The sequence below is a fragment of the Rhinichthys klamathensis genome, unplaced genomic scaffold (genome assembly GCF_029890125.1).
Source record: "Rhinichthys klamathensis goyatoka isolate OS25496 unplaced genomic scaffold, OSU_Roscu_1.1 h1tg000073l_1, whole genome shotgun sequence".
Classification (NCBI taxonomy): domain Eukaryota; kingdom Metazoa; phylum Chordata; class Actinopteri; order Cypriniformes; family Leuciscidae; genus Rhinichthys; species Rhinichthys klamathensis.
The window spans coordinates 1,497,733-1,524,332 of NW_026606616.1; the positions used below are offsets into that span (position 1 = coordinate 1,497,733).

A 26,600-nucleotide genomic window follows, 5' to 3' on the forward strand; every position below is an offset into this window, starting at 1 on the left:
CACTAAAGCAGTTTCTTAGCTGGTGCCAGACGTTCTGTCGTCTTTGCTAATAAAATACTTATAATTTGTTTATTAACATTTTGTTATTTTGTCAGAAAATAAACTTTTGAATGACTGTCAATGAAGAGTGATGCTTTTAGCTTACATAAGATGCAGCTGCTGCTGTTATTATTATTATTATTTAATAATACGATTATTGCTTTTACATTATTTAATTATTCATATTTATAAAATGATTGCTTTTTATTGATTGCTTAGATTTTTTTTTTTATTATTTGTTGTATCACCCAACCTCCATCATTTCTTTATAGCCTACCGTATATCAGCTAATAAACCCCAGTTATACATAATGAATGAGTTGCACAGGCTGTATGTTGTTGTACTGAAATTTTTAGATCAGTGTTTATTAGTTTATCTGCATAATTGATGAAGGACGTTTGTTGGAGTTTGTGTGTGTCAGACTCAGATCCACCTCTTTAAAAAAAAACAATGCATTTAGGTTTAAAAATAGGGGGAAAAATGCAGACAGGCCGTTTTTTCCCCCTCCTAGCGGTCTAATGCTGTCACATCAGCGCTGTCTGGCTCTGAATTGTCTGAGCTGGGATATTTTTGTTTTATTAATGGCTGGGAATCACTTCCAAAAAGCGCTTGGCACCGCCAGTGTTTGCTCATACACCCACAGTACTGCAGAACAATGATACCACAGATACAACAGATCAAATGAGCGCTGTTTTTGTTTCTTTGTTTGAGTCAAGACTCAAACAATAATAGGGTGCAGTGAATAATAAATTCACTCCACAACTGTCAAATGTTAGCATGGCTAGCAACATTTTCATCTTGTAAATGAATACAATAGTTTGTATAATGATCCTGAGGTGATGGTACAGTCACGCACACAATCCAGTTAAACGTTATTTAAAGAAGTGTTGCTGGCACTCATTAAAGTTGCTGTCATGAATTTGATTCGAGTTGAATCATGAGTTGCTGGCTATGAAATACATTTATATTCTGTGCCACAATTAGCAGCTAATCTCAGACTTAAATCACATTGTTTAATTTTAGTCGAAAGCAGTTTGTAATTAACAAAATCTGTTTGCTGTATCTCTGCCATGTTGATCTGAGTTACTCCTAACCAGCCCTGAAAAGTCGATGATGAAGACATTTTGTCAGTTGCTCGTTTTGTTTGTTTGCTTGTTTGTTTGTTTGTCGTTTCAGTCACACACTGTAATAGATTGGATGCTATTGCTATCCAATAGTTTAACATGTAAGCCATTAGTATTGTTAGTTTAGTCTGTTTATTAATTTGTTTTGCTCTGTTGTTTGTTGTCAGATTAATGGTTATTGGACTGTGGTCTCCACTGTGATCAGGCCTATGAGACGTGAGTATCCACACAATGCATGCTGTGTAGATGTAGATGTAGATGTAGTTCTTGTTTTGCCCTGTAGTGTCGATTGTGGCGTCTCTGTTGTTTTTTTAGGACATGCAGCACCCAAATTTTGAAACACGACACCCGCTGCAGCAGGACGAGCAGGAGACTGGTTACGACCCTCTACAGAACTACAACAGGAACCGAGACCGTAAGACACCTAATACAGATTAGATTTAAATTAGAGATCTAACAGTGTGAAGAATGGACTGCAGATTTCGCATTGTATTGCGATTAACTGATATTCTAAAAAACAAAAAGGCATTAAATCACATTGAAGCATGTTCGAAATAGTGTGCAAAAACTACAGTCTCCTAATTTAGTCCTAATTTTCCCAAAACAATGTTTCTAATAGCTCTTCTGCCAGTAGAAACTCTGGAATGTTGTTCACACAGGAGCAAAGTCAGACCCAAATGTGAATAGAGCGAAAAAGGGAACAGTTCTCTTTGCATTTACGTTTTACCTGTACTTGAAATTAAAATGATATTTAATCTTAATATACAGCGATAATAGATTTCTGTCATAATTTCTTCACTTTCATGTGGATTTCACATTTAATGTAATAATTAAAACACTGTAATCTAGTTATCTGTAATCTAGTTAAATGATCAAGGCATGTTTTGTCTAAATAAAGAGAAAAATATTTAAAGTGCCCCTATTATGCTTTTTCAGATATAATAGCTGTTTGTGAATATAAAAGGTCTGCAAAGTTTTGAAGATCAAAGTGCACTATAAACCCGCCTTCAAACACTGTAGCTGGTTCGTGTTGTGTACATGTCGAGAATATGCTGTTTTCTGCTCTGCAAAATTATATTCTCTTTATACACTTCCAAAGCATGAGGTAGTGAAGAGTCGGTGGTTAAAATTATCACAGCGATACAACAGCAGTGTAAACTTTAACAATTGCTTCTCAAATCTCAGAGAGGTCTAAATGGGATTTACAAAACGCTTATCCATTAAAGATGGGACAATACCCACTTTATTTGGACCCACTTGCTCCTTAGAATCACAACCTGTAAGTATGATTAAAATAATTATTGATGTATTTATTTTCTACTGGGTGTTCAAAATACATAGTTTTGTGTTTTATATTGTGTAGGGCTCCAGCTAACCGGCTAACTCGCATTAATATTACTGTCTTTCCTAAACAGCTTGGTCCCACGATTACCTACAATTGTGTCCATTAATGCAGAGTATTTGAGTATACTACTTTGAGTAATGATAAAGGATTGAGCAAGATTTGTTTTACAAACTTTAATGTTATATCAGTCATTCACGTTAGTGCTCAGCTAATGTATGCATCATTATTAGTACAGGTATTGATACAGTTCACACATGTGCACCGCAATGAATTAGAAATATACACATCGGTTTGTTGATTAGGTGATGTGCAATCAGTTTTTTTAACTTTGATGCATGTAAAGAGACCTCTAAAACAAAATTAGGAAGCTTTAAAATAGCATAATAGGGGCACTTTAATTAATGATTTTATTTTAAGAACCAATATAAAAATACATCGTAGTTAACAGCAATATTTAATTTATATACTCTACCGGTCAAAAGTCTAAGATTTTTTTAACGTTTTTGAAAGAAGTCTCTTATGCTCACCAAGGCTGCATTGATTTGATCAAAATACAGTATTATTATTTTTTTTTTTACTTTCTATTTTAATATATTTTAAAATGTTATTTATTTCTGTGATGGCCAAGCTGAATTTTGAGCAGCCATTACTCGTCTTCCGTGTCACATGATCCTTCAGAAATCATTCTAATATACTGATTTGCTGCTCAAGAAGCAATATAGTTTTATTTAATTAGTTTGATAATTAGGTTAATAAAAATATAGAAAGACCTTAAGATAAATACTTGTGGACTTACAAAAAGTTTGAACTGAAAATTATTTTAATTGACCTATGACATGAAATTTGTCTGGTTTTAAATGATCTCATGGATGTGGCTGTTGTGGGTCATGGTCATAGTGGCACAAGCTGCTGCGGTAAATATGGCGTCATTTAAATTACTTTGACAGTCCTTTTATATTTACCCGCTTTAAATGCATATTGCCCGTCATGCACAGTTTTCCTAAAGCAGACGCAGTGGGCCCGTCATTGCTCCTTGCAGCTATATTTATGTTTATTTTACTAAAATATTTTAAAATATAAAAAAATGCCCACAGAGACTTTTTTAAAACTAATTAAGTTCTGAATTGATTTCGCATGGACCATTTGGATTTATGCAGTGAAATTAATCAAACTTATGAAAAAAATAATAATAATTTTTTTATTTGATTTGTAATTTTATATCAATTGAGGAATAACTATAATTGTATTATTAATATGCAATATATTGGCTAGTGCTATTCTGCACTATGAAAAAGATATATATAGTTCAGAGTTCAATGGATTCCAGTTGAGTGTTTAGGTCAAATGTGATCAACTATGATGTCTTAACTATTTTCTCAGTGTAGTTTTGTTTCTTTAATTTCAGGAGGATCATTGGATAGTGCTGTTGAGTCCACGTTTCAGTCATACAGGTCTCTGTTCATTCATCTTTCCCTAATGTCACAAAGCACCAGATATCCTCGCTGGTTCACATCTGAAACTCAATGCTGTGTGGTGAAGGTGTAACTCTATCCTATAACTTTCTGTTTGACGTGCTCCTTACAGAAAGGAGTGGGATGATTTGTTCCAGAACAGTAACTACCTGGCGCGGATCAGGCAGGCTGGCATTATTGGACGATTACGGAGCAGCCGATTCCGCAGCGTATGCTGGAAGGTAATGGCTAACTGACTTAAAGGGCCCCTATTATGGATTTTTGAAAATGATCTTTCATGTAGTGTGTAACATAGCTCTAAGTGATTAAAAACATCCTGCAAAGTTTTAAATCTGAAAGTGCACCGTATATAAAGTTATTGTCTTTCAAAAGTAAGAGTCGACTCTTAGTCAATAAAATGAATCGTTTTTCAAACGAGTCAAGACGAAACATTAGCATATCGCCTGCCCACTTACTGCGCGCGCAGACACCAGGGAAAACTTGAACTCCCTCAAACACTGCAGCTGATTCCTGTGGATACTGGATAGCTTCATGTTGTGTGCTCTACAATGTGAAGGCACGCTAAAGCCAGTTTTTTTTTTTTCACTGCCCAAGGACGAGCATGTGAAGAATCTGTGGTTAAAATGAATCTTTACCACGATATCACAGCAGTATAATCCGAAACTTTTGCGGTGTTCCCTTTATTTTACTGACGACTGCTTCTCAAATCTCTGAGGTTAAATGCAGGATTCGCAAACTGCTTGCTCTTGAAAGATGGTGTTCAAAATACAGGGCTCCAGACTGCGACCCAATGGTTGCATTTTGCAAGTGTGCAACTGAATTTTACATCACAACATGTGCACAACATGTGCGACCAGTAAATTTGCCCTTTTTTTTTCTTTTTTTTTTACACGTTAAACGTGGAAAGGGCGTGTCAATGAATCCGGAATGAGTGGCAGGCCAATGAGTGTGACAAGAATAGGAAATGGCCACTGTAAGTGGCTAATGTGTGGAGGGGGAGGGTCCTAGAGATAATCCAGCGCGTGTAAATGTCATAGGTAAACGTCTGTGGGAAAGAGAGGAGACGGAGACAAATATCACAACCTGCTATATGCGTCTGAGCAATGAGCAAGCGATCTATCGACTCGTTTACCGAGCAGCGAATGCAAACAAAATGAAAGCGGAACGAAAATGCGCTACTCATTTATGCTTCACGGACCGTTTATTAGTTCGGACCAATAATAGACAGCACAGCGCCCCGAACTTGCCAGTTGCGGGCCGATCTCGATCACGCGACACTGTTACTTGGAGATCCAGGCTCTGGAGATCCAGTGAAGAAATCCATTGAATTCGCCTCAGAATTAATAACATCATCGCTACGAGATCCAGTGAGAAACATTCCGATTCGGCGCAGAATAAACCATCTCTGTTATAAACCATAGATATCAGATCAAACAGCGCTGACGTGGAAACCAGGAGAAACACTTAGAAGGCTTTCAGTGCACAATTCAGCAACATTCACCATGGATTTAGGCTAATATAGTAACTCTAACCATAAATGTGGTATTGTGACAGAAATAGTCAAACGCTTACAAGTACTAGGCTACACATCTTTTTCCAGCACTTCAAAACTATAATATCATATATAAATGTTATTTTTAATGTGATGACCAACACATTTTTTGTTCATCCTTCAAAGATTGTCCTAAAACGAAAAATGTTAAGATGTAGGAAAACTCTTATTTAAACACTTATTTAAAAAAAACAAAAAAAAAACATTGTAAACAGTAGGATGTTTATTGGCTATTTTCACTCTTTAATATACATTTTTTCACTCCTTTTGCTTTTTAATTAATATTAAGACATTATGAATGATAATAACTAAAGTTAATTTCATGTACACCCTAAATTAAAGGCAGGGTAGGTAAGTTTGACAAACTAGCAGAAAGCTGCTGGATTTTGAAAGTATCCAACAGAGAAACTCCCACCCCCTCCCTTCTGGGCTCCTTACAAAGCCACGCCCCCAAAACACATGAACGCGTGATGCCGACCGCTCAGCTGGAGGACGCGTTTACCAGCGCCGAGCGGAGAGGAGCGCAGTGCATGGAGTGACATCACCTTTTTTTGCTTTGTTTGCCTGCGCTGACTGTATATGCAGGTACAGGTGGTACTGGGAATTTTGACTAGTCTTTCTCTGCCATAAATGCAGGGCCGGAGTGGGAGTCATTTTCAGCCCTGGAGTTTCATGCCTTAGACCGGCCCACTTTAGTTCCCGACTGACTATATTACAATAATGTAATTAAAACCTCAGTATATAAGCAATAGTGCACTGTTCTGTACAGCCTTGTAATTCATTGTATTTTTAAAAAAATATAATTTTCTATTCAGTGCAATAGCCGTACACACAGGGTTTTATAAAAACAGAGGTCCCAAAAGTGATCTTGCTAGGGGGTTCGGGGGCATATTATTTTTCCACTGTCATTGGCAAAGAACATATGTATATCTGTGTTAAATAGGAATCCATTGTAATAAAGTTATTCTCATTCTGGGCACAGTATGCAATAGGCTATTGCTCTTCCTGCTCTCCTCTCTTATCTCCATCTCCTTCTCTCGTTCTTCTTCTCTGTCTCTTTATCTTTACCTGTAAATCTCCCCTTCCCGAAGCTGAGCTTTGATTGATAGTCTTTGCAAACTGATTATTTATGTCGGTCGTTTAAAACTTCTTTCGTAAAACAGCTGTGTAGTTTAGCCACTTGCATCTTATCTCGTGAAGCGTCGCGTTGGGATTCGCGCTTCTGTGAACATAAATCCTGCTTTGATCGGTCATCTCAAACATTTTGCCATTGCCGACGAGCGGTGTTTGAGTGCTGATGATGAGGTCGGTTATCGTTGCGAAATGGCGCTACTATTATCAATGTTTCGTATCTCTTATTTTTTGTTCGCACATCTCTAACAACTGACTTTTTTTTTTTTTGTGGGGCTGAGAGAAAATAATAATAAAAAAATAGTGGGGCTGCGCTGTGACTGGAGCCTATAGGGAAAGCATTCAACCCAGTACCATGACAACACCGGCCCTCCTGGCCAATAAAACAGACTGGCCCACTGGGAATTTTCCCGGTGCTCCCGATTAGCCAATCCGGGCCTGCATAAATCTTCCTAGCTTCCGGCTGGTACGTGCCTCTCCTCTTTCGAAATGAGCGAGTCAACCGGGTGCGCGCATGTGGGGAGCTCCTGTACCAGCAGGGGTGGTAGCCATGGTAGCGAGGGAGAGTGACAGACCCCAGCCAATCATTGCATTCGTTCCTCATTGCAATGGAAAGAGTAGCTGTGTTTATTGCAGCCCTGAGAGGACTACACTCTATTTTTATTCTCTCCTTTTCAGAGTACTTACATTTTAGATATGTATTGGTATATAAAGACAGTTTAAACAAATTTGGGGAAAAGTGTTTTAGAAACAAACTGCCTACCCTGCCCTAAATTAAGCTTAGTGCTGTATTGTCACCCCCAGTGCTACCAGATCTTTTTTGTAGAACTCAGTGGCTCCGGTGATGCTACCCTCAAATTTTAGTCTGGAGCCCTGTGAACTTAAAATAAAACTGCACATTGTAATATCTGTACGTTAAGTTTATTTATTATTAAAGAATTTGTCAGTATTACAGTTATTTTGGGGGAAATTTGAATAATTGCATTGCAAGCTGATTTAAGGTGTGCCCTTATTTTCTGCTTGCGCTCCTAAAATTTTCAGTCAGGGGCTACAGCACTCCTAGTAAAAAATGTTAGTCTGGAGCCCTGAAATACTTTGTTTTGAGTTTTATATTGTGTAGGTCTCCTGGTAACTGGCTAACTCATGTTATCACTGTCTTACTGAAATACTTCTGCTAAGCAGCTGTGGGCCACTATTACCTAAAACTGTGTCTATTAATGCAGATTATCTGTCGTTCTCACTACTTTGAGGAAAGATTAAGCATGGAGCAAGATTTGTTTTACCAATGTTATGTTATATCAGTCATTCACGCTAGAGCTCGGCTAATGTGTACATTGCATACATGCACTGTTATTGATACAGTTTCCACGTGTTCACCGCAATATATTAGAAAAATACTCTGTAAATAAATAAGTACAAGTAAAATAATCGGTTTGCTGATGGACATGCACTTGTTAATGCTGATGGTGAGGAATTACAGTTGCAACATCTCATAATGTACCTCAAACTGAGTAGTGCATCACTGAGAAACGTCCTGCTCGAGTTGTCCTTGCGATGGAGGTTCGGGTTTAATGAATAGTTCTTCCAATGTTTCATCTTCGGACTCGCGCTCGCATTGATATGGTACAATCGACGTCATTATTCGTTAGTCTGTTTAGTTTATGGTGTAGGAAGCCTCAGGACAAGCAGAGCTGATGTTGTTATGGCAATGAGCGTTTCTGTATGCGGTAAACCAATCACAACAGACTGAGCTGTCTGGCCAATCAGAGCAGAGTAGCTTGCGGAAAGGAGGGATTTAGAGGGATTGATTCATCTGACGAGTCGTTTGAGAATCATTGAAAATGTGGTGATGTGCAAATATATATTATGAGAAAATGAAACAGTTTTTTTACCTTTGATGCATGTAAACCTATTGTAGGAGACTCCAAAACAACTTTAGGAATCTTTAAAATAGCTTAATAGTGACACTTTAATGCATGAAAATGGTCTTTTTGTTATTACTGGGGTTAAAAGATGAAGTGTGCAATTTCTGTGCCAAATGGAGTAGATGACGAGCTTTGGTTTTGTTCTTTCCAGCTTTATCTGGATGTCCTGCCAGAAGATAAGACTCAATGGATCAGTCGAACCAAGGAGGTCAGAGCACAGTACGAGAAAATCAAAGAAACGGTATGTGTGTGTGCACATATGTATGTGGTAGTGATTTATGTGTCGTCAGTAGGTTTTGAGACTAGATCATGATTGTTTGTCTTGAACTGCAGCACATTACAAACCCTCGCAAAGCTGCAGGCCAGCAGGACCTGGTGGTGAACAACCCACTCTCACAGGATGAGGGGGTGAGAGAATCCAATTCAGTAAAACCATAAGAATGGGATGGATCTGTCCATTATGGTTTGATTAACATCTTCAACTTTTTCTGTCTCTTTGTGTCTTTCTCTTTCAGAGTCTCTGGAACAAGTTTTTTCAGGATAAGGAGCTCAGGGGTATGATCAAACAAGATGTTTTACGAACGTAAGTTTGTGAACAATACACATACACTACCATTAAGAGGTTTAGAAAAAAATCTTTTTAAAAGAAGCCTCTTATGATGAGTGAGCACCAAGCCTGCATTTATTTATTTTTCTTACTGACCCTAATGGTTGTGTGAAAGGTGAATATTTAAACGCGTATATATTTTTATTTGCAATTTTTACTCCATAAACATACTTAAAATTATATTAAGTATGCATTCATATTCAAGCATTCAAAAATAAGTCTTTGAAAAAGGTTTTTAAGATAATTCAGTCAGAAATTCAGTCAAGTGTTAATTAATTGTCGTCGAAGATAGATATGTAACTGGATTGGGTGTTGAGGGAGGAATTATGAAATATTCTGGTAACATTAATATGTTGCATAGGTATCAACATATAACATAAATGTGCATTCAAATAATTGAAATAGAAATTCACAGATACCAAACATGGTATAGATGAGGTTACATTAATTATTGGTTCTATCATAAAGCATGCATAAAACAGTATACGACACAAAAGACAATGAACAAGACAGTAATAATTATACACATGTCCTGGAGATATGCATTTTCATTCATAAAAGGTTTGCCTATGAATTAATGGAAATAATAACTTGTTATGGGCCTTATGTGTCTTTCCTATGGGGAAATGGAGAGAGAGTTGAGACTCCACATTCCTTTTGGTCGAACACCTTTGCTGCTATGTTAACCAGAGGCCTGTTCTGCCTTTTTGGGGAGTTAGTTGCTCTCTGGGGGTTGTCCACAGAACTCTAACACATGGTTTGCTTGTTGGGAGAGGGAGTTTTCTGGATTATTCATGAACTATAATGAATAATTGTGTGTCTGACTGGTCTAGACACTACAGATACAATACAATACAAAACATTAACAATATTTGCTACTCCTTGATTGTCTGCAGGTTTCCAGAGATGCTGTACTTCCAGGAAGAGGATGTCAGGACGAAGCTGACTGATATTCTCTTCTGCTACGCACGAGAGAATGAGCAGCTACTGTATAAGCAGGTTTATACACACTTAATGATTGTGACAAATACTGCCACACCACAACATAACCTGTCAAACTAGCTCAGTCGATCTTGTGGTGTAATTTTGCCAAAATAAGCATTTACCTCTACATTATCCTCTTGTTTCTCTCATCTTCATCCCTCCTTCTCTGTCTCTCTACAGGGCATGCATGAGTTACTTGCCCCAATAGTGTTTGTTCTCCACTGTGATCACCAGGCGTTTCAGCATGCCAATGAGACGGCCAATCCCAGGTCTGACCTATTACCACACAGGCGAGACTGTCATACAGATTTCTGAAGACTTGCTCAATTTGTTACGTGTATTGTTTCAAATTTTGAATCATTATTAATTTAATTTTCAGTATTTCTTAGTATATTTATTTAAACCATATTGTACCTCAATTGCAGTGAAGAGATGAAAGTCCTTCTTGATCCTAAATTCCATGAGCATGATGCCTAGTGAGTAAATGTCACATAATCACACTGGATGATCTTAAACAAAATGATGCCTCGATTAACTGCTCAATCTATCTTTTTGTTCTTCATCAAATATCCCATAGTGTCATGTTTTCTCTGCTCATGGAGACAGCAGAACCCTGGTTCAGCAGTTTTGAGCGGGAGGTCAGAAAGGTACAATGGGTGACTTTACGTAAAATTAATTGCTTTGATATTTTGTCAGCTTCCAACTTCAATCTTGTTAACATGACTTAAACGGTGTTTAAACATTTCAGGGCAAAGAAGAGATGTTAACCAGCATCCCCTTTGCGAGACCACAGGACTCTGGCCCTTCTGTTGCTATTGTGACCAAAGTCAACCGCATTCAGGACCAGCTAGTAAAAAAACACGACATTGAACTGTATATGCACCTCAACAGACTAGAGATAGCACCCCAGATTTATGGCATGTGAGTATGAATAAACTCTATTATTATTGTATTAGGGGCCAAGCACCAAAGTTGCTGTAGCTGCTATTGTATCTGTTAGTATTCTTATTATTATTACTCCTCCCTATTTGGAGTATACAGCAGCCCTATGAACCTTAAGTAGGAAAATTATGAAATTTGCACACTTGTACCACTAGTGGTGGTCCTGAATAGTAATCTGACCAACTTGGGAACCTTTTAGAACCAACTCCATTCCGCCACCACCACCAGTTCAAATATTCACTTTTCAACTTTTGAACATTTAGAAAGAAAATCTTAGAAAGAACATGTTTTATACTCTCGATTACTCTCCTCATGCTGATCACATTCAATTAAGACTCCGCCCATTACAGTAGTCGCCATTTTGAAATGTACTGTAGTTTAGACCGAGCCACACAGGCTATATTTCGGCAAAACTTTGATCTATCGAAACTAAATTCGGCACCATGATCTGAGGGTACATGCGAAAGTTCAGAACAGCGCCACCTACAGGTCATGAGATTCAAAAATTGCTATTTTTGCTAATAACTTTTGAAATGTTTGTCAGAAATGTCTCTCTGGCATTTTGAAATTTGTCATAAACTATAATATTTTTAAAATGCTTTGACATATCAGCAAAGCATATAAGCAGATTGAAAGACATCATCACCAGAATGTCTGTAAGGTACCTGTACATTTTGAACACAGTGCCTCCTAGTGTTCAGAAGGTGTAAGGCTTTTCACAAAAACGTTTAAAGGAGTCATAATGTAGTATTAACTTTGATACCCACGCTCTATTATAGTCATTTCATGCCCTTCTAAAAAAGAAAAATTGGAAAAAAATAAACAGAGAGCTCGTTTGACCCTTATTTCTGAATGCATTATTGTCTCGCGAGATCTGATGCGAGGTTTTGGCTGTCGTGGACGGTCATTTTAATAATGCAAATGAGGGGCGCGTTGATTGGTGGCAGGAAGGAGGGGGCTTGACACCGCAGGTAACTTCAGCATATCATTCCAAAAAGAGATCATGGCACAAGTTGTTAATGAACCCGACCTGGCCGCGACCTACGGGATTCAACCGTATATGTTTGAGCCAGACTCTGAACCAGAGCTGGAAACGGAAGAGGAACAACAGTCAATTGAAGGACGTCTACATCAACATGTCTCTGAATGGTAAAGACAATTTTTTTGACTGAGACATACATTAACATCAGTAACGAGCTAAAACGTTTTTTGCTATTTTCTCCCACATAAGTTTACCTTTAATTTAATGTAGATTACATTAACGGAGATGTACTCTACTTTATTTTCAGCTTACAGTGGTTATAGAGATTAACGTTTGCTATAATGTGTTGTTTTTGCCTTTTTTGACGTTGTGGTTTTTTAGATATTTAATAATTTTCATCTGCAGACATGTAACGTTATGTTTTTCTTTGTTTATTAATTCTTGACTGTTTTTTTAATGTATCTATCCTTATCTATTATATAAAAAAATCAATACAATGATATGTTGTCATTGTTATATTGTATACGATTATATTAAATAATAGCTGTATCATTTTCTAGTCTGTTTAAAGTGGAAAGATGTGGCTAGCATTCGTAGAGTCCATTCCCCGTGTTTACATCACATACATTAACCGCATTAGTAGTTAGCTGCTATTTACACAAAATATAGTAATAAAAACACAGTCTTACCGTTTCAAATTCAGGCAAGTCCCTGATTGTTGGAATGGCACCTTTTTCCAAACGTAGCTTCGATGCCAACTTCGCCTGATATTGCCCCAAATTTGTAAAAGATTATTTTGTGAAATGTTTAGCGCAGACACCTAACGTTGTGCAAGTTGAGATGGTTGTTGGAACAGCGTCATTGAAAATAAATTTCATCCACTTGTCCCTTGTAGTTTGGTCAGTTTTGGGTAAAGAAAAAACATTAGAATGTGGATTATGACAGTCAACCACAGAGCAACTCATGTGTGCACTACGTTTCTGCATCTTTCTTGACTGAATATGATGGGGAGAGGGGCAGGGCGGGCCTCCTCTGCGGTGTCCATATATGGTATATCCGGCCCCGTCTTGACGTCAAGTCGGGGGAGAAATTGAAATCTCGTATTTGAGTGCGCGTGCACGTTGGCTAGTTTAAGAACCCTGGGGTAAACAAACGCTTCACTTTTGAATATCGGCATCCCGGCCAATGTATAATCGTTAGTCAATCATAACATACATTGATTCTCATGGAAAAGTGAAAATTGCACATTATGACTCCTTTAAAACTTTTGAAAACTTAATTTTCTCAGTACTGTTACTTTCCTTCGTTTATGCCGGTTTCTCATTTGTCATTTTCCAACATTATGCTCGTTCGACCACTATTTTTAGGTATATGAAAAAAACGTTGTTCTTTTTTCGCTACCCCTCCTATAATCAGCTCAGTCCAATCTTTGGTCCGAGCCACACAAAAATGAATGAACAGATTTTTGATATTCACTACTGTTTCTGAGAAACGCCTTTCCGAAGTGGACAATGCCTGTTTGTTGACCTATGCTATGTTAGCTTAGCATGCTAATTGGTTAATACGTAAATTAGAGGCCATTCATTCTAATGTGGCTCTTTTGCTATCAGATTAAACATAAGATACGTTATTGGCTAAGTTATCTTGGTATGCTAAACGGTTAGCATGCTAACTAAAGGTTTTGTGTGTTCCACCTCATATTGAAGTCTCTTCAGCAGTAAATCAATTGTGTGCCATGTACATGTACATTTCTGGCCATTTCTAGAAACCTTTTATCTAAATTAAACTTTTATAGGGGGGTTTAAAGACTCTCATAACATTAGAGACTCTTTTGGACCATCAATTGTATTTCTGCCTTTCACTCAAGTCTATTTGAGTTTACACAACCTAAGCCAACTGATTGGCGCACTGTGTAGAGCAATGTGCTTTATGTTGGAAAATCATTTAATTAAATCCCGTGTGGTGCAAACTTATACAATTTAAATTTTGCTATGTCCATAATGTTGCTTAATAAAATCCTGTGCTCAAAATACATGGTGATAAGACAATGAGCACCTGACCCGAAAGTTGTGGGTTTGATTCCCATGTGGTGTGTCATCATAGCAGATCATGTTGTGGTATTTCGACTCAGCATTGCAATGATCTTTCAACCTCTTGTTGTTATTATTTGGGGCAAAGCACCAAAGGTGCTTTAGCTTCTTGCATCTGTTGGTTTTCTTTTTCTTTTTTAGCTACTTTTTGAACTCATGGAACCCATGGAATTGCTTGACCCTGTTATTGTTGCTAGAAGCTATATATATTTTTATATATACACACACACATACACACACAGTATATATATATATATATATCAGTATCAGTCTTGGTCAAAAGTTTACATACACCTTGCAGAATCTGCAAAATGTTCATTATTTTAACAAAATAAGAGGGAATAGAATACAAAATGCATGTTATTTTTTATTTAGAACTGTCCTGAATAAGATATTTTACATTAAAGATGTTTACATATTGTCCACAAGACAATAGCTAAAAAAATAGCTGAATTTATAAAAATGACCCCTTTCAAAAGTTTACATACACATACACTGTAAAAATGTGCATATTTTAACCCTTTCCAGCAGTGACTATAATTTTGAAATCCATATTTTCACACTGAGGACAACTGAGGGACTTAGTTGCAGCTATTCCAAAAGGTTCAAAGAATCAAGTGTAGGTCATTTTTATAAATTCAGCTATTTTTTTGTTTCGTTGACTATATGTAAACATCTTTATGTAAAATGTAAAATATCTTATTCAGGACAGCACTAAATAAAAAATAACATGCATTGTGTAGTAACCCTCTCTTATTTTGTAAAAATAATTCACATTTAGCAAATTCTGCAAGGTGCATGTAAAAAAAATGCTATGTATGTGTATATATAATTTTTTTTATTATTAATTAAATTATTAAAGTTTTTTTTATTTTTATATTACTCATTTATTTTTAATCATTATTTCTTGTAATTTCTCCATGGTGCATATAAACGATGTAGAATTAAAGATATGTTAAAGTGTTGTTTTTATCAAAATTAGTCAACTTTTCCATCAGCTATAAATTCTCTGTTTCTGTGTGTTTGCGGGCAGTCGCTGGGTTCGACTGCTGTTTGGTCGGGAGTTTCCCCTGCAGGATCTGTTGGTGGTCTGGGATGCTCTCTTTGCAGACAGCATCACTTTGGACTTGGTGGATTACGTGTTTGTTGCTATGCTTCTATACATCAGAGATGCATGTAAGTTAAATTCTCTCTCATCTGTGATTTGTTCATAACACAAACCAATGGAACACAAGATATAGACTTACTAAGGCGTAAATAAACTTTGGGTGTTCACCTTGGAGCTCTATGGATATCAAGCAATACATAACTCACAAAAAGAGTCATCAGTTTGTCTAGTTGCGCATCACTGCCACCTACATAACCAATCCAAACACAGGAGCCAATGACATGCAGATGAGTTGGCTTATGCCTGTTGGCATTGAACATGTACCTTTACAAAAAGCTCTAGAAGAACTTTATCAGTTTATTTGAAACTCCAGTAACCGTATCGTTCCTGTGTTCATGTCGTAGTGATCGCAAGTAACTTTCAGACGTGTCTCGGCCTCCTGATGCACTATCCTCCTATTGGAGACATCCACTCACTGCTCCTAAAAGCACTATTCCTCAGAGACCCTAAGGTACTGTCAGGCACACCCAGTCTTTCATATTCACTTTTAAACATCATAAATAAATAAATATTTTGAAATATGTAATTATTAGATTACAAATACATTTGTATGTGTGATATTAATTTATTAAATGATATAATATTTATGCATAATATTATTTATTTGTAATATAATATAATTAGAATATAATAAAAGTAATATAATTAGTCATATTATTATAATTTATTCTGGAACTTATTTTATATAAGTCTAGGGAATTTATCCCAGTGTCCCAAACACAGATTTAAGCTAGCTTGACATTCAAAAGCAGAGACACTCTATACTGCTGAAAGTACAATTATGTTATTTTGGTAACACTTTACAATAACGTCTCATTTGTTAATGTATTAACTAACATGAGCTAACCATGAGCAATACATTTGTTACTGTATTTGTTAATCTTTGCTAACGTTGGTTTATAAAAAATATAGTTCTTCATTGTTTGTTCATGTTACTTCACAGTGCATTAACTAATGTTAACAAATACAAATTTTGATCCTAATAATGTATTAGTAAATGTTGAAATTAACATTAACAAAGATTAATAAATGCTGTAGAAGTGCAGTTTATTATTAGTTAATGTTAACTAATGAATCATTATTGTAAAGTGTTACCCTTGTTTTTGTCATATGTCTTTTTATATAATTTTAGAATAATCCACGACCAGTAAACTACCAGTTCCAGCAAAACCTTGACTACTACAAAACCCGTGGAGCCGACTTGGTCAACAAGACTCGGTATCTTGTGTTTTGTGTGCTATTATATACTATATATTATATAAAAATATCAAATTATATTTATTTACAATTTAGAAAATATTTTCTTTCTTTTTCTACAGGGCCAGCACTAAAGCAGCACCTCTCAACATTAATAAAGTATCCAGTTCTCTTCTTAATTTTGGCCGGAAGCTCATTGCGCCGATGGGAAGCGGCTCCAGCGGTATCTCGCCAATTAACAGCGAGGTGATATCAGCTCCTCCCCTTCAAACTCCAGTGCCACAACCATTTGCCGAGCCTCCATCATGCACCGCTCCGGCAAATACGCAGATCAAATCACAGCCGTACACACAAACGCAGCATCAGCACCGACTGCTGAAGTCTGAAAGTATGCCAGTGCACCTCAGCAAAGGTGAGCACTCGTATACACAACCTTTCAACCCTGTATGCCTACAGATTGGCTGCATCCGAAATCACATACTTGCCTATTAAAAATTAAAAACTAAAAGAAGTATGTCCGAATTCACAGTACTCATAAAAGAGTAGACAAAAAGTATGACCTACTTCTTCTGGCATGATTCTGCAGTGAAGTGATGTAACTGAAGCTGGTAGGTCACATGATAATGGCAACATGGCAAATGTAGTACATCCCGATTACATTCATACTACATACATTCATATTATATAGAACGTACTTTTTTAGCGGTCATGAAGTAATTACTTATTCAAAAGAATGACCTACTCAAGAGAGTATGCAATTTCGGATGCAGCCTTTGTGTTGATTTTACCCATATACCTCCAGAATTTATTAATACTTCAGTGTGCATGGATTATTATGTGAATGTGTACATGCATGTGCTTAAACATAGTTACATGTGACAGAATAGGTGTGTGCTGTAGCCTGTAGCCTTACTCTGCTGTCTGTTAGACATAGGTCCTTGTGGAGCCTCTCAGATATCTCTCCCTTCCCAGATTCAATCTGATACCCCAGGTAACTGCTGCCATGACGATAACAACAGCACCAGAGAGTGCATGCATGCTTTATAAATGCTTCTTATTTGATTCTGTTTTTGTATGTTTCTTTGTGTGCTTTTACTGTGACGTGTCCGCTCTGTAATGCATGCATGTGTGTCTGTGTTAAAATAAACTTGGTGTAATCATGTATTTTGTAATGAGTCATGCTGCTTTTTGCCACCAGGCTTTTTCAGTTTAAAAAAAAGTTCACCCCAAAATAAAAATAATGTATTTGTATTAATTAATCCAATTAAAAATAAATGTAATTTATACTACCATTCAAATGTTTGGGGTCGATAATAATTTTGTTTTGAATGGTTTTGAAAGAATTCTCTTTTGCTCACCAAGGCTGCATTTATTTGATCATTAATACAGTACATTTGCAATATTATTACAATTTTAAAATAACTATTTTCTATTTGAATATTTTTTTAAATGTTAAATATATTCCTGTGATGGCAAAGCTGAATTTTCAGCAGCATTACTCCAGTCTTCAGTGTCACATGATCCTTCAGAAATCATTCTAATATGCTGATTTGATGCTCAAGAACCATTTTTTAGTATTATCAATGTTAAAAACATTTGTGCTGCAAAATATTTTTGTGGAAACCATGATACATTTTTATTTAGGATTCATCGATTTAATAGAAAATTCAAAAGAACTCTTTTGTAACTTTATAAATGATTTTACTGTAACCTTTGATCAATTTAATCCATCCTTGCTGAATTTAAAATTTCTTTAAAAAACCGGGGGAAAAAACGTCCTGAGCCCAAACTATTCGATATTGATTGGTAATGAACTTTTCATATCCGTGTTTTGTTAGTTATCTTCATAGTCCAAAGAAAATCCTCCTGTTTTTAAGATCATGTTTTGTTTTACTTCTGCTTTACCTGTGATTTACTGAATGCTTGTGATTGTGTCTCAGACTCTTCATGTTATTTATCTATCTTATGATTTTTTAAATTGTTCTGTTATCTTTGATCTTTGGTTGTCTGTTCTCATAGGCTGCCTGAGATTAACTTTTTTTGATGTCTACCTTGCAGGCCACACCCCCAGGACCATTAGTTCCTCCCCCAGCTCTGAGAGTTTGTCTGGTGGGCGGGACCATGCAATGTCTTCCCCTCCTCTCCCTGTGTCCACAGGGCAAGACTCCAGCACATCATCTCCGCCTTCCTCTGCTACGAAGAAAGACTCTTTCTTTAATATCAGTCGCTCACGGTCCCACAGTAAAACTATAAACAAGAAGGATGCGGTAAGCAGCAAATTTAGTTTTTGCTTTACCAACTTTTCCATTTGCATTCCCAGGCTTTCATTTTGTGTCCATTCTTTCTTCATATAGCATGTCAATTACTTGGAGATTATGTTGCTCCTGTTAATGTTGTATTTTATAGATGCTTTATGTATGCTAATTTATGCGTATGTATCCATACACGCAGGAGGAGCTTGAGGCCCAGGTGTCATTTTTACAGGGTCAGATTAATGACCTTGAGGCCATGAGTAAATATTGTGCCAAGATGATGAACATGCACATAGGTGAGTCACTGAGCCAGTCAGTCATCTCTGCACTCCCAAACACACTGGTGATGGAATCGTAATGATTGTGCTTTGATTAATGGACAGGAAAAATTCAAGATGTGATACTGCAGGAGCATCTGGAGAAGGAAGATGAGGTTCTGGTGTCACTTGCTGGACTAAAACAGGTATGACTCAGGTCTCCACTTTGCTAAAAACAACAACAAAAAAACTGTAATAATAAGATAAACACTAAATATTGAATATATACTGTATATAACAATACATTTTGTGTGTGTGAAATTAAAACTTAAAAATATTCACCATTTTCAATCAGTGGTGTTCTCACTTAAAATCATTTTGGTAATACTTACAATATGGTCCTATTCAAATGTTGAAATTAACAATTACAAAGATCAATAAAAATAAAAATACTTTTAAAGCATTTTAGTTTAACTAAGGTAGTTAAAGTCCCCCTGTGGTGAAAATCAAGTTTTTAATGTTGTTTATATGTCTATGTGGTGTTTTTAATATGCTTTAAGACAAACCATGTGCAAATTTATGTCAACAGCATTGCTGAGTATTTTATAATTAAAACTGCAGTGAAAAAAGACAAACACACGGTTTGAAATCGCTGGTGTTTCTTGCGTCACAAACTACCTTGTGACCAATCACGTCACGAGAGGGGCGGGCTTTAGCATATCATCATTACTTTGCTGCAAAGCGGGAGAGTCTCAAGAGAAGCTAGGATATGTGTCCGACGTTGTAGAGAGTGATGCATAAAACACATTGCCAATCTGATACATCGACTTGTAGACGAGCCTGTATAATTCACTCTTCCACTTCGTCTGAATCAGTTTCTGGTTCAAACATATATGGCTGAATTAAACCAGTATTTCCACTTGCCATTGTGCAGCGTTTACTACAGTAAAGTTGTCCGAGTGAATCTCTGAGCTGGTGTGAGTGAGTGTAGGCGGGACTAATTTGCATATTCATGGCTCCGCATATACTAACTTACTCAAGGGTGTAGAGTTAAATTCAAGCTATTTTAAGGCATGAATCACTTTTTTTTTTTTTTACAAGGAAAAAAACATAAATATGTCATTTTGGTGATCAAAGATGAGTTTTAAGGGATACAATTATTGAATTATCTAAATGCAATTATAACACACTCTGCATTATTATACAAATATAATTCGAGGTCTCTCTTAACCATTTTGTCCCCAGATTAAGGACATCCTGAAGGGGGCTCTCAGATTCAACCAGAGTCAGCTGGAGGCGGAGGAGAATGAGGAGATCTCCATAGCAGACGATCACTACTGCTCTAGCCAATATAGTAAACTAAAGGACCAGAGTGATCCAGACGCAGCTGGTTCTACAGACGGACAACAAGCGGTTCTAGAGCGCTACGACCACCAGGAAGGAGACATGGTAGCAGAGAAAGAAGAGGAAGAGGTAGCCGAGAAAGAAGAGGAGGAGGAGGAGGAGGAGGAAGAGGTAGCCGAGAAAGAAGAGGAGGAGGAAGAGAAGGACGAGGAGAAGGTCAAGGTCTTGACCACTGAGAATGTCCCCACAATAGCAGAGCCACAGGTTAGAGATGATTATAAAAGTTTTCATGTGAGCAGGTACATGCACATTCTATAAATTAATTTAAAGGTTATACTTTAGTAGACCAAGATTAGGACCATGTAAGATTCATTTTGTGACAAATAAACACATGTATTACTGTAAAAATAAAAAAGTATTTTTTCCCCCATTAATATCAAATAAATTAAAGGCAGTACAACTAATTATTTATAAACACTATTACAATCTTTATACAGTATTAATTTTATTTGCATGCATTTCATTTGTGTTACATAATGAGCATGGGGAGGGTGGCGGATTCATGGCAGAATAATAATGATTAGGCTAATAAAATGGCTTTTTGAAATGGGATTTTGTAAGGGATTAGCTTTATGGGCTGTCAATCAATAAAAATGTTTTATTTAAAGCAGTGTTATTTTAGTATTATTAATATACTACTATAATATTAATATACTACTATAATATTTATATATTTATTTTGAATTGGCTTGTATTTTTCTATTTGAGTTATTTTTCATTATCTTTATAATTTTTATATTTCTATTTAGCTTTATTTTTCTATTTTTATTTCAGTTTTAGTAATTATAATACTTAAGCTTTTTTATTTTTGGTAGTTGACAAGGCAACATTTTATAATTTTCATTTCAGTTTTTCATCTAATATTTGATTTTACAGGTGAAACTCGAAAAATTTGAATATCGTGCAAAAGTTCATTTATTTCAGTAATTCAACTTAAAAGGTGAAACTAATATATTATATAGACTCATTACATACAAAGTGAGATATTTCAAGCCTTTATTTGTTATAATTTTGATGATTATGGCTTACAGATATGAAAACCCCAAATTCAAAATTAGAATATTGTGAAAAGGTTTTCATATCTGTAAGCCATAATCATCAAAATTATAACAAATAGAGGCTTGAAATAACTCACTTTGTATGTAATGAGTCTAATATATTAGTTTCACCTTTTAAGTTGAATTACTGAAATTAACTTTTGCACGATATTCTAATTTTTCGAGTTTCACCTGTAATTTCAGCTTTATTTAAATAGTTTTAGTTTATTGTAATTGGTATATTTTTTAGCACCAATCTAAAGTAACAACATACTGACTACATGCTGATTAATTGATTGCATATAAATATATGCTGAGAAAAACCTCCATATGTTAACGCGATTCACCCAAACACCAATTTCATACACCCTTTTATTTGTCCTAGGCCTCTGAAGGGAGAAACTGGGATGACTACATCTTGGTCTCACAGGATGGCGAGCCATCAGAGAGTGAGGAGCAAAGCATAACCACCACGGCTCCACTCTTTAAGCATGTACGAGGCCTAAACAAGGCGGATTTTCAAGACCCTCTGATGGGGACCACGTCTGGGTCTTCCAGTCCAGATGACGGCAGCACTCACAGCAAGGACTCTGACTTCACTATTGTTAATCCTACTGACCTTTGAACCTTGATTTACCCTAAATATGACTGGACCCATCATTAACACTTAAGAAACTCTGCTGGATGTTTGCACATATGAACTCAGGCTGATTGCCTCGTGTGCCCCCATGCCCTGTAGCTCAATCCCTAAACCACACATTATGTTTCTTAAATCCTGGACCTCTGGCTGTGTATTTAAAACCATCCTAATTCAAAATAACTCTTTTCTTTGTGCTCCAAATGTGAGGCCCTGACCATAGATCCTTTGCTCTGTTACATAAATGTGGTATCTAAAGCCATAAAAAGCAGCCTCGACTTTAATGAGATTTTTCATTCTGTAATTTTCTTTGAAAATGTCCTAAAGGTTTTGGACCGCATCTTGACGTTTATGCAGAGAAAACCTATATTAGTTTTCTTCTAAATCAATATCCTGTGAAATGCATTTAACAGACACTCTCTGCCTCAGATAAAAGCTATATTCTGCTTCAGTTTTCCCTCTATCTCTGTCTTTGTCTCTTTTTGGGGGGAACTGGCTTTTGTGATAAGGACAGGACATTGACAGATGCTCAATCTAGTAGTAGAGAGCGGCTTTTTTATGAAATGGACTGAGTGTCTCTCATTCACTCTCATCTTTATTGATTTTCCATGAACCAGTGCCTGAGCAGTTGTCCATTTTCCATTTTTTGTCTGTTTTTTTTTTAAGATCGAGATTTTAGCCCATAGACCACGACATTTGTTAAATTATGGATTTTTCTTTCTTTCATATTTGTCATAATTTTTAAGCCAATGATATGTGAAGCTTTTATGTTCTAGTATTTCTCTGATGTCATTAGTCTTGTTTTGTCTTGGTTCCCGTGGTAACTGTGTATTGTTTTGCACATGACACGAAGGATGTTTCTAATACTGATATCCTATTAACTCTGGATGAATAAAAAGCATTACTCTCGTCTCGTCTAATCCAAAGATCTGTGCACCCTACAGTTTCCTTGTACCCTGATGTTATTTTTAGCCATTTGTTTCCCTTTTCTGTGGAGGTGATTGCCTTTAAACTACCTCCACACAGTCAACACCGGACAGTAGTTTAGCCTAGTAGGTTTTGGCCTGGTTTCACTGACAGGGCTTAGATTAAGCCGAGATTTAGTACAATTGGGGCATATAAGTGCCTTCGAAAAAAAAAACATTACTGATGTGCATCTTAAGACAAAATGTCAGTAAAAGTTGCTTTCAGTTGAAACAGCTCAAACATGCATTTTAGTCCAGGACTAGGTTTAGGCTTTGTCTGTAAAGAGGCATATAACCTCAAATTCAGTTCAGACAGGCAGCTCATAATTTTTAGACGCGACATCTAGCGGTTAGCTATCGCTATAACAACATTTCCTCTTCAATAATAACTAGCATTGCACCAAATTGTCCGTCAAATTCAGACAATATTATAACATTTTCTCATTTTAAAAAGGCCTATTTATTTGCAATTGAAATAAACAAAGTTTTGATAGTCTTTAACGTTTTTAAGGTCCAGGAAGTAGGCTACCTCGTGTAACGTTACATTCCCAAACTTTTAGACCGCACCGAATTGGGTTACATTTTAGACGCTATCTGCCACATTATTTTAGAAATAATTAGAGTATGTAATGATTAAGATTTGACCGATTAATGATTTTTTTTTTTTATCAATGTTTGTTATTCCGTATTGACTTTAAAATTCGCCTTATTTGGTATGTTGCATTTTCCAATTAGGGCTGAGAATGGGTGTGGCTCTCTAATGCGACTCCTCCAGCCAGAAGCACAGACCCAACGAGCTACTCACTTCATTAACTTATTTTGTCATTTTAATGGTTTTACATATGGTAAGTAACAAAAGTAGTAATAGTAATTAATTGATCGTTTCATCTTTCAGCCACCATCTATAAAGTTATATGTTGTTAATTATCGAGTTGTATTGCTGTAAAATATATCGCGCGGTAAATTCGCCATCAAATGAAATCAATTCAGACCGTCGTCCATTAAATTATGTACATCTGCCAGGAGAGCACAAATGTTCGGCTAATTAACTCATTTTAGCCTAAATGCCAAGATTGCTTGAAGAAACATGAATACACCGTGTACGATATCGACGCGGTTTCGGCCGCGTGTGGTCGAGCACTTTGAAACTTCTTCATCTAGCATTTCGTTTGACTTTAGGGTTTATTTTTAGGGAATCGGTAACGAAACGTGAGGCCTTAACGTTACTTCAAATCTAAGATGTATCAGGGCGTTAAGTTACCCCTGTGCCTCATATGTGGGTTGTATTCACAGGTAGCAGCTAATGGTATTTTGAATCTCAAAAACTTTATTGATCGTTTTTGAGAGCTCATTTTGTACTTTTTACCTGTTCGTTCTATTGTTAATAATGTGTGTTGTTGTAAAATCCACAGGATATCCAGAAGCACCGTCAGGGCTTTCCGTCCTCTCTGAAGCTGTCTAACGGCTATATTTTACCTGAGGGCAAGATGACGCCCAACACACTGTTCGTCGGCGGGATTGACATGAAGGTAACTTAATGGCGTTGATGATAAACTGACACCGCTGTTCTTTGTGTGGCCTAATGTGTAACGTTAAACTGGTTCATTGCGGTTCTAAATTCTATCTACAATTAGATAGTTTCTATCTAACGTTACTCTCCAAACCGATCCCCTTTTCACAGTGGTGGTGGACTTCGTTAAGTTACTCAACTTATGGACATTTTTTTCAAGTATCTGTATTATAGCAGAGTACTTTTATTTTGGAAAACTTTTTCTTCACTACATTCCAAAGCATGATGTCGTACTTTTTACTCCACTACATATTATAAAAACGTTCCTTGTTGTTTCGAGCTGAAGAAATCGCCACCCCCTCCGAAGCAAGAGCGGTGGTGTCCGATTCATGAACGAGCTGATTCATTTCTGAAAACCGAATCTATGTTCGGAACGGCACATTAATCACTGCTTACTGCCTAGTACATAGCAGAGGTGGCTGTAGTATCCAAACACTGTACTCGAGTACAAGTACTTATAGAAATATTTACTTAAAAGTAAATGCAATCTTTGTAGTTACTTGAGTAAGAATAAAAAATATCCAATAAAAAATCAATGACATGTTAATATTTAGATATTGAATTTAAATTTTTATCATATCTTTGCAATAAACACAGAAGGGCTGCACAATATTGGAAAAAATTAACATTGCGATATTTTGTTTTTCTGTTATATTTTACGATATAAAAACAATTTCACCAGATGATTTGAGTAGCTCTTTGAAAATAATTAATCATTCTAGTATAATTGGGGTGATTTTGTAAAGGAGTGGATCTGCATAGAAAACAAACCAATTATAAGCATAGATAAATACAATAGAAGAAAGATACAATTGAAATAACCAGTGCTTTGTTTTTCAGGTAAATCTAACAGTATTTGGGTACAGAAATTGAATAATCAAATGTAAAATAAGTCTTCACTGTATAAATGAAATATAACTAATTACTAGGGCTGGACCCGACTATTCGTTCGGTGGGTTGGTATTAGATTTTCAATTCTGCGACTCGAACAATCGTTTTGTTTTGCTGTTTTTTTTTTTTTTTTTTTCACAAAATACTCAAATACTTTTTTTTTTTTTTTTTTTTACAATTATCTTATAGTCTAGACGTTTTTAATAGGATGGACAGTTGAAGGAACCCAACCTTGTTATACTTAATAAATATTTGTTTCTTCTTAGCCTACTAAAGTGTTCCCTGCAACTGAAGTATTCTGTCTAGAGCGCACAACTGCATGAGCTTGTATGGACAGAAGTGCATGCCTGAGCTCGTATTTTGGCAAGCCGTGTTGCTTTGACATTTTGGAAAATAGAATAATAGAAACGAAATGTATTAGCCTTGTACCCGTTATTATCAATCTAAATGAATCTACTGCGAAATATAGGAGCTTGTTAACTCAAACGTGAGATTTTACTGGGACGTCACTTTTATTGAAATGTGAGCTGCGCTAATTGCGCTTGCCCGCCTAACGTTACCTTGTTCTATTTAGCCAATTAGGCCTACAATTTGTTTTATTCTAAGGGAATACATTTTATTTTATTTAAACTTCAACCTCCATTTTGTAACACACGCATCTTTAATTGTGAAACACTAGGGGTGTAACGGTTCACAAAATTCACGGTTCGGTTTGATACGATACAGTGGTGTCACGGTTCGGTACATTTTCGATACAGCAAAAAGAAATGCCAGAGAAATTTCCTATTTATTAAAAGAAAAAATATTTTTAAATAAGTTTGAGTTTTCCTACATCTTGAAACTTTCAGGTAATATAAATGGGGGTAATCTTTGAAGGATGAAGAAATGTTTTGGTCATCACATTAAAAATAACATTTAAATATAGGCCTATATTTTTATATACCGTATATATAATATTTGAGTTTTGAAGTGCAGGAAAAAGATGTATGAAGTACTTGAAAGCATTTCACTATTCCAGCCAAACTTCCA

General features: G+C 36.2%; 2 protein-coding genes across 10 annotated transcripts in view; both read left to right on the plus strand.

Annotated features, from left to right (window-relative positions):
- tbc1d5 (TBC1 domain family, member 5) overlaps positions 1-23,065 on the plus strand; it is a 36,221-nt gene extending 13,156 nt beyond the window's left edge. For 2 of the 7 annotated variants that reach the window (XM_056250725.1, XM_056250726.1), the window contains exons 2-23: positions 1,331-1,379; positions 1,479-1,578; positions 3,914-3,959; positions 4,093-4,201; positions 8,740-8,829; positions 8,922-8,996; positions 9,104-9,171; positions 10,092-10,194; positions 10,360-10,448; positions 10,599-10,655; positions 10,757-10,826; positions 10,928-11,100; positions 15,227-15,369; positions 15,706-15,812; positions 16,494-16,579; positions 16,681-16,970; positions 17,487-17,549; positions 18,617-18,825; positions 19,010-19,106; positions 19,194-19,273; positions 20,313-20,675; positions 21,894-23,065. In XM_056250725.1, the coding sequence (XP_056106700.1) occupies positions 1,482-1,578; positions 3,914-3,959; positions 4,093-4,201; positions 8,740-8,829; positions 8,922-8,996; positions 9,104-9,171; positions 10,092-10,194; positions 10,360-10,448; positions 10,599-10,655; positions 10,757-10,826; positions 10,928-11,100; positions 15,227-15,369; positions 15,706-15,812; positions 16,494-16,579; positions 16,681-16,970; positions 17,487-17,549; positions 18,617-18,825; positions 19,010-19,106; positions 19,194-19,273; positions 20,313-20,675; positions 21,894-22,133 (2,655 nt within the window). In that variant the 5' untranslated portion in view covers positions 1,331-1,379; positions 1,479-1,481 and the 3' untranslated portion in view covers positions 22,134-23,065. Of the gene's footprint in view, positions 1-1,330; positions 1,380-1,478; positions 1,579-3,913; positions 3,960-4,092; positions 4,202-8,739; positions 8,830-8,921; positions 8,997-9,103; positions 9,172-10,091; positions 10,195-10,359; positions 10,449-10,598; positions 10,656-10,756; positions 10,827-10,927; positions 11,101-15,226; positions 15,370-15,705; positions 15,813-16,493; positions 16,580-16,680; positions 16,971-17,486; positions 17,550-18,616; positions 18,826-19,009; positions 19,107-19,193; positions 19,274-20,312; positions 20,676-21,893 lie in introns of those variants that run through there. The other 5 variants (XM_056250727.1, XM_056250728.1, XM_056250729.1 and 2 more) reach the window with 5 other exon arrangements.
- A 781-nt stretch (positions 23,066-23,846) lies between these two features.
- Positions 23,847-26,600, plus strand: part of dazl (deleted in azoospermia-like) — an 82,290-nt gene continuing 79,536 nt past the window's right edge. The window contains exons 1-2 of one of the 3 annotated variants that reach the window (XM_056250735.1): positions 23,847-23,955; positions 24,523-24,639. In XM_056250735.1, coding sequence (XP_056106710.1) covers positions 23,941-23,955; positions 24,523-24,639 — 132 coding nt within the window. In that variant the 5' untranslated portion in view covers positions 23,847-23,940. Of the gene's footprint in view, positions 23,956-24,190; positions 24,404-24,522; positions 24,640-26,600 lie in introns of those variants that run through there. The other 2 variants (XM_056250734.1, XM_056250733.1) reach the window with 2 other exon arrangements.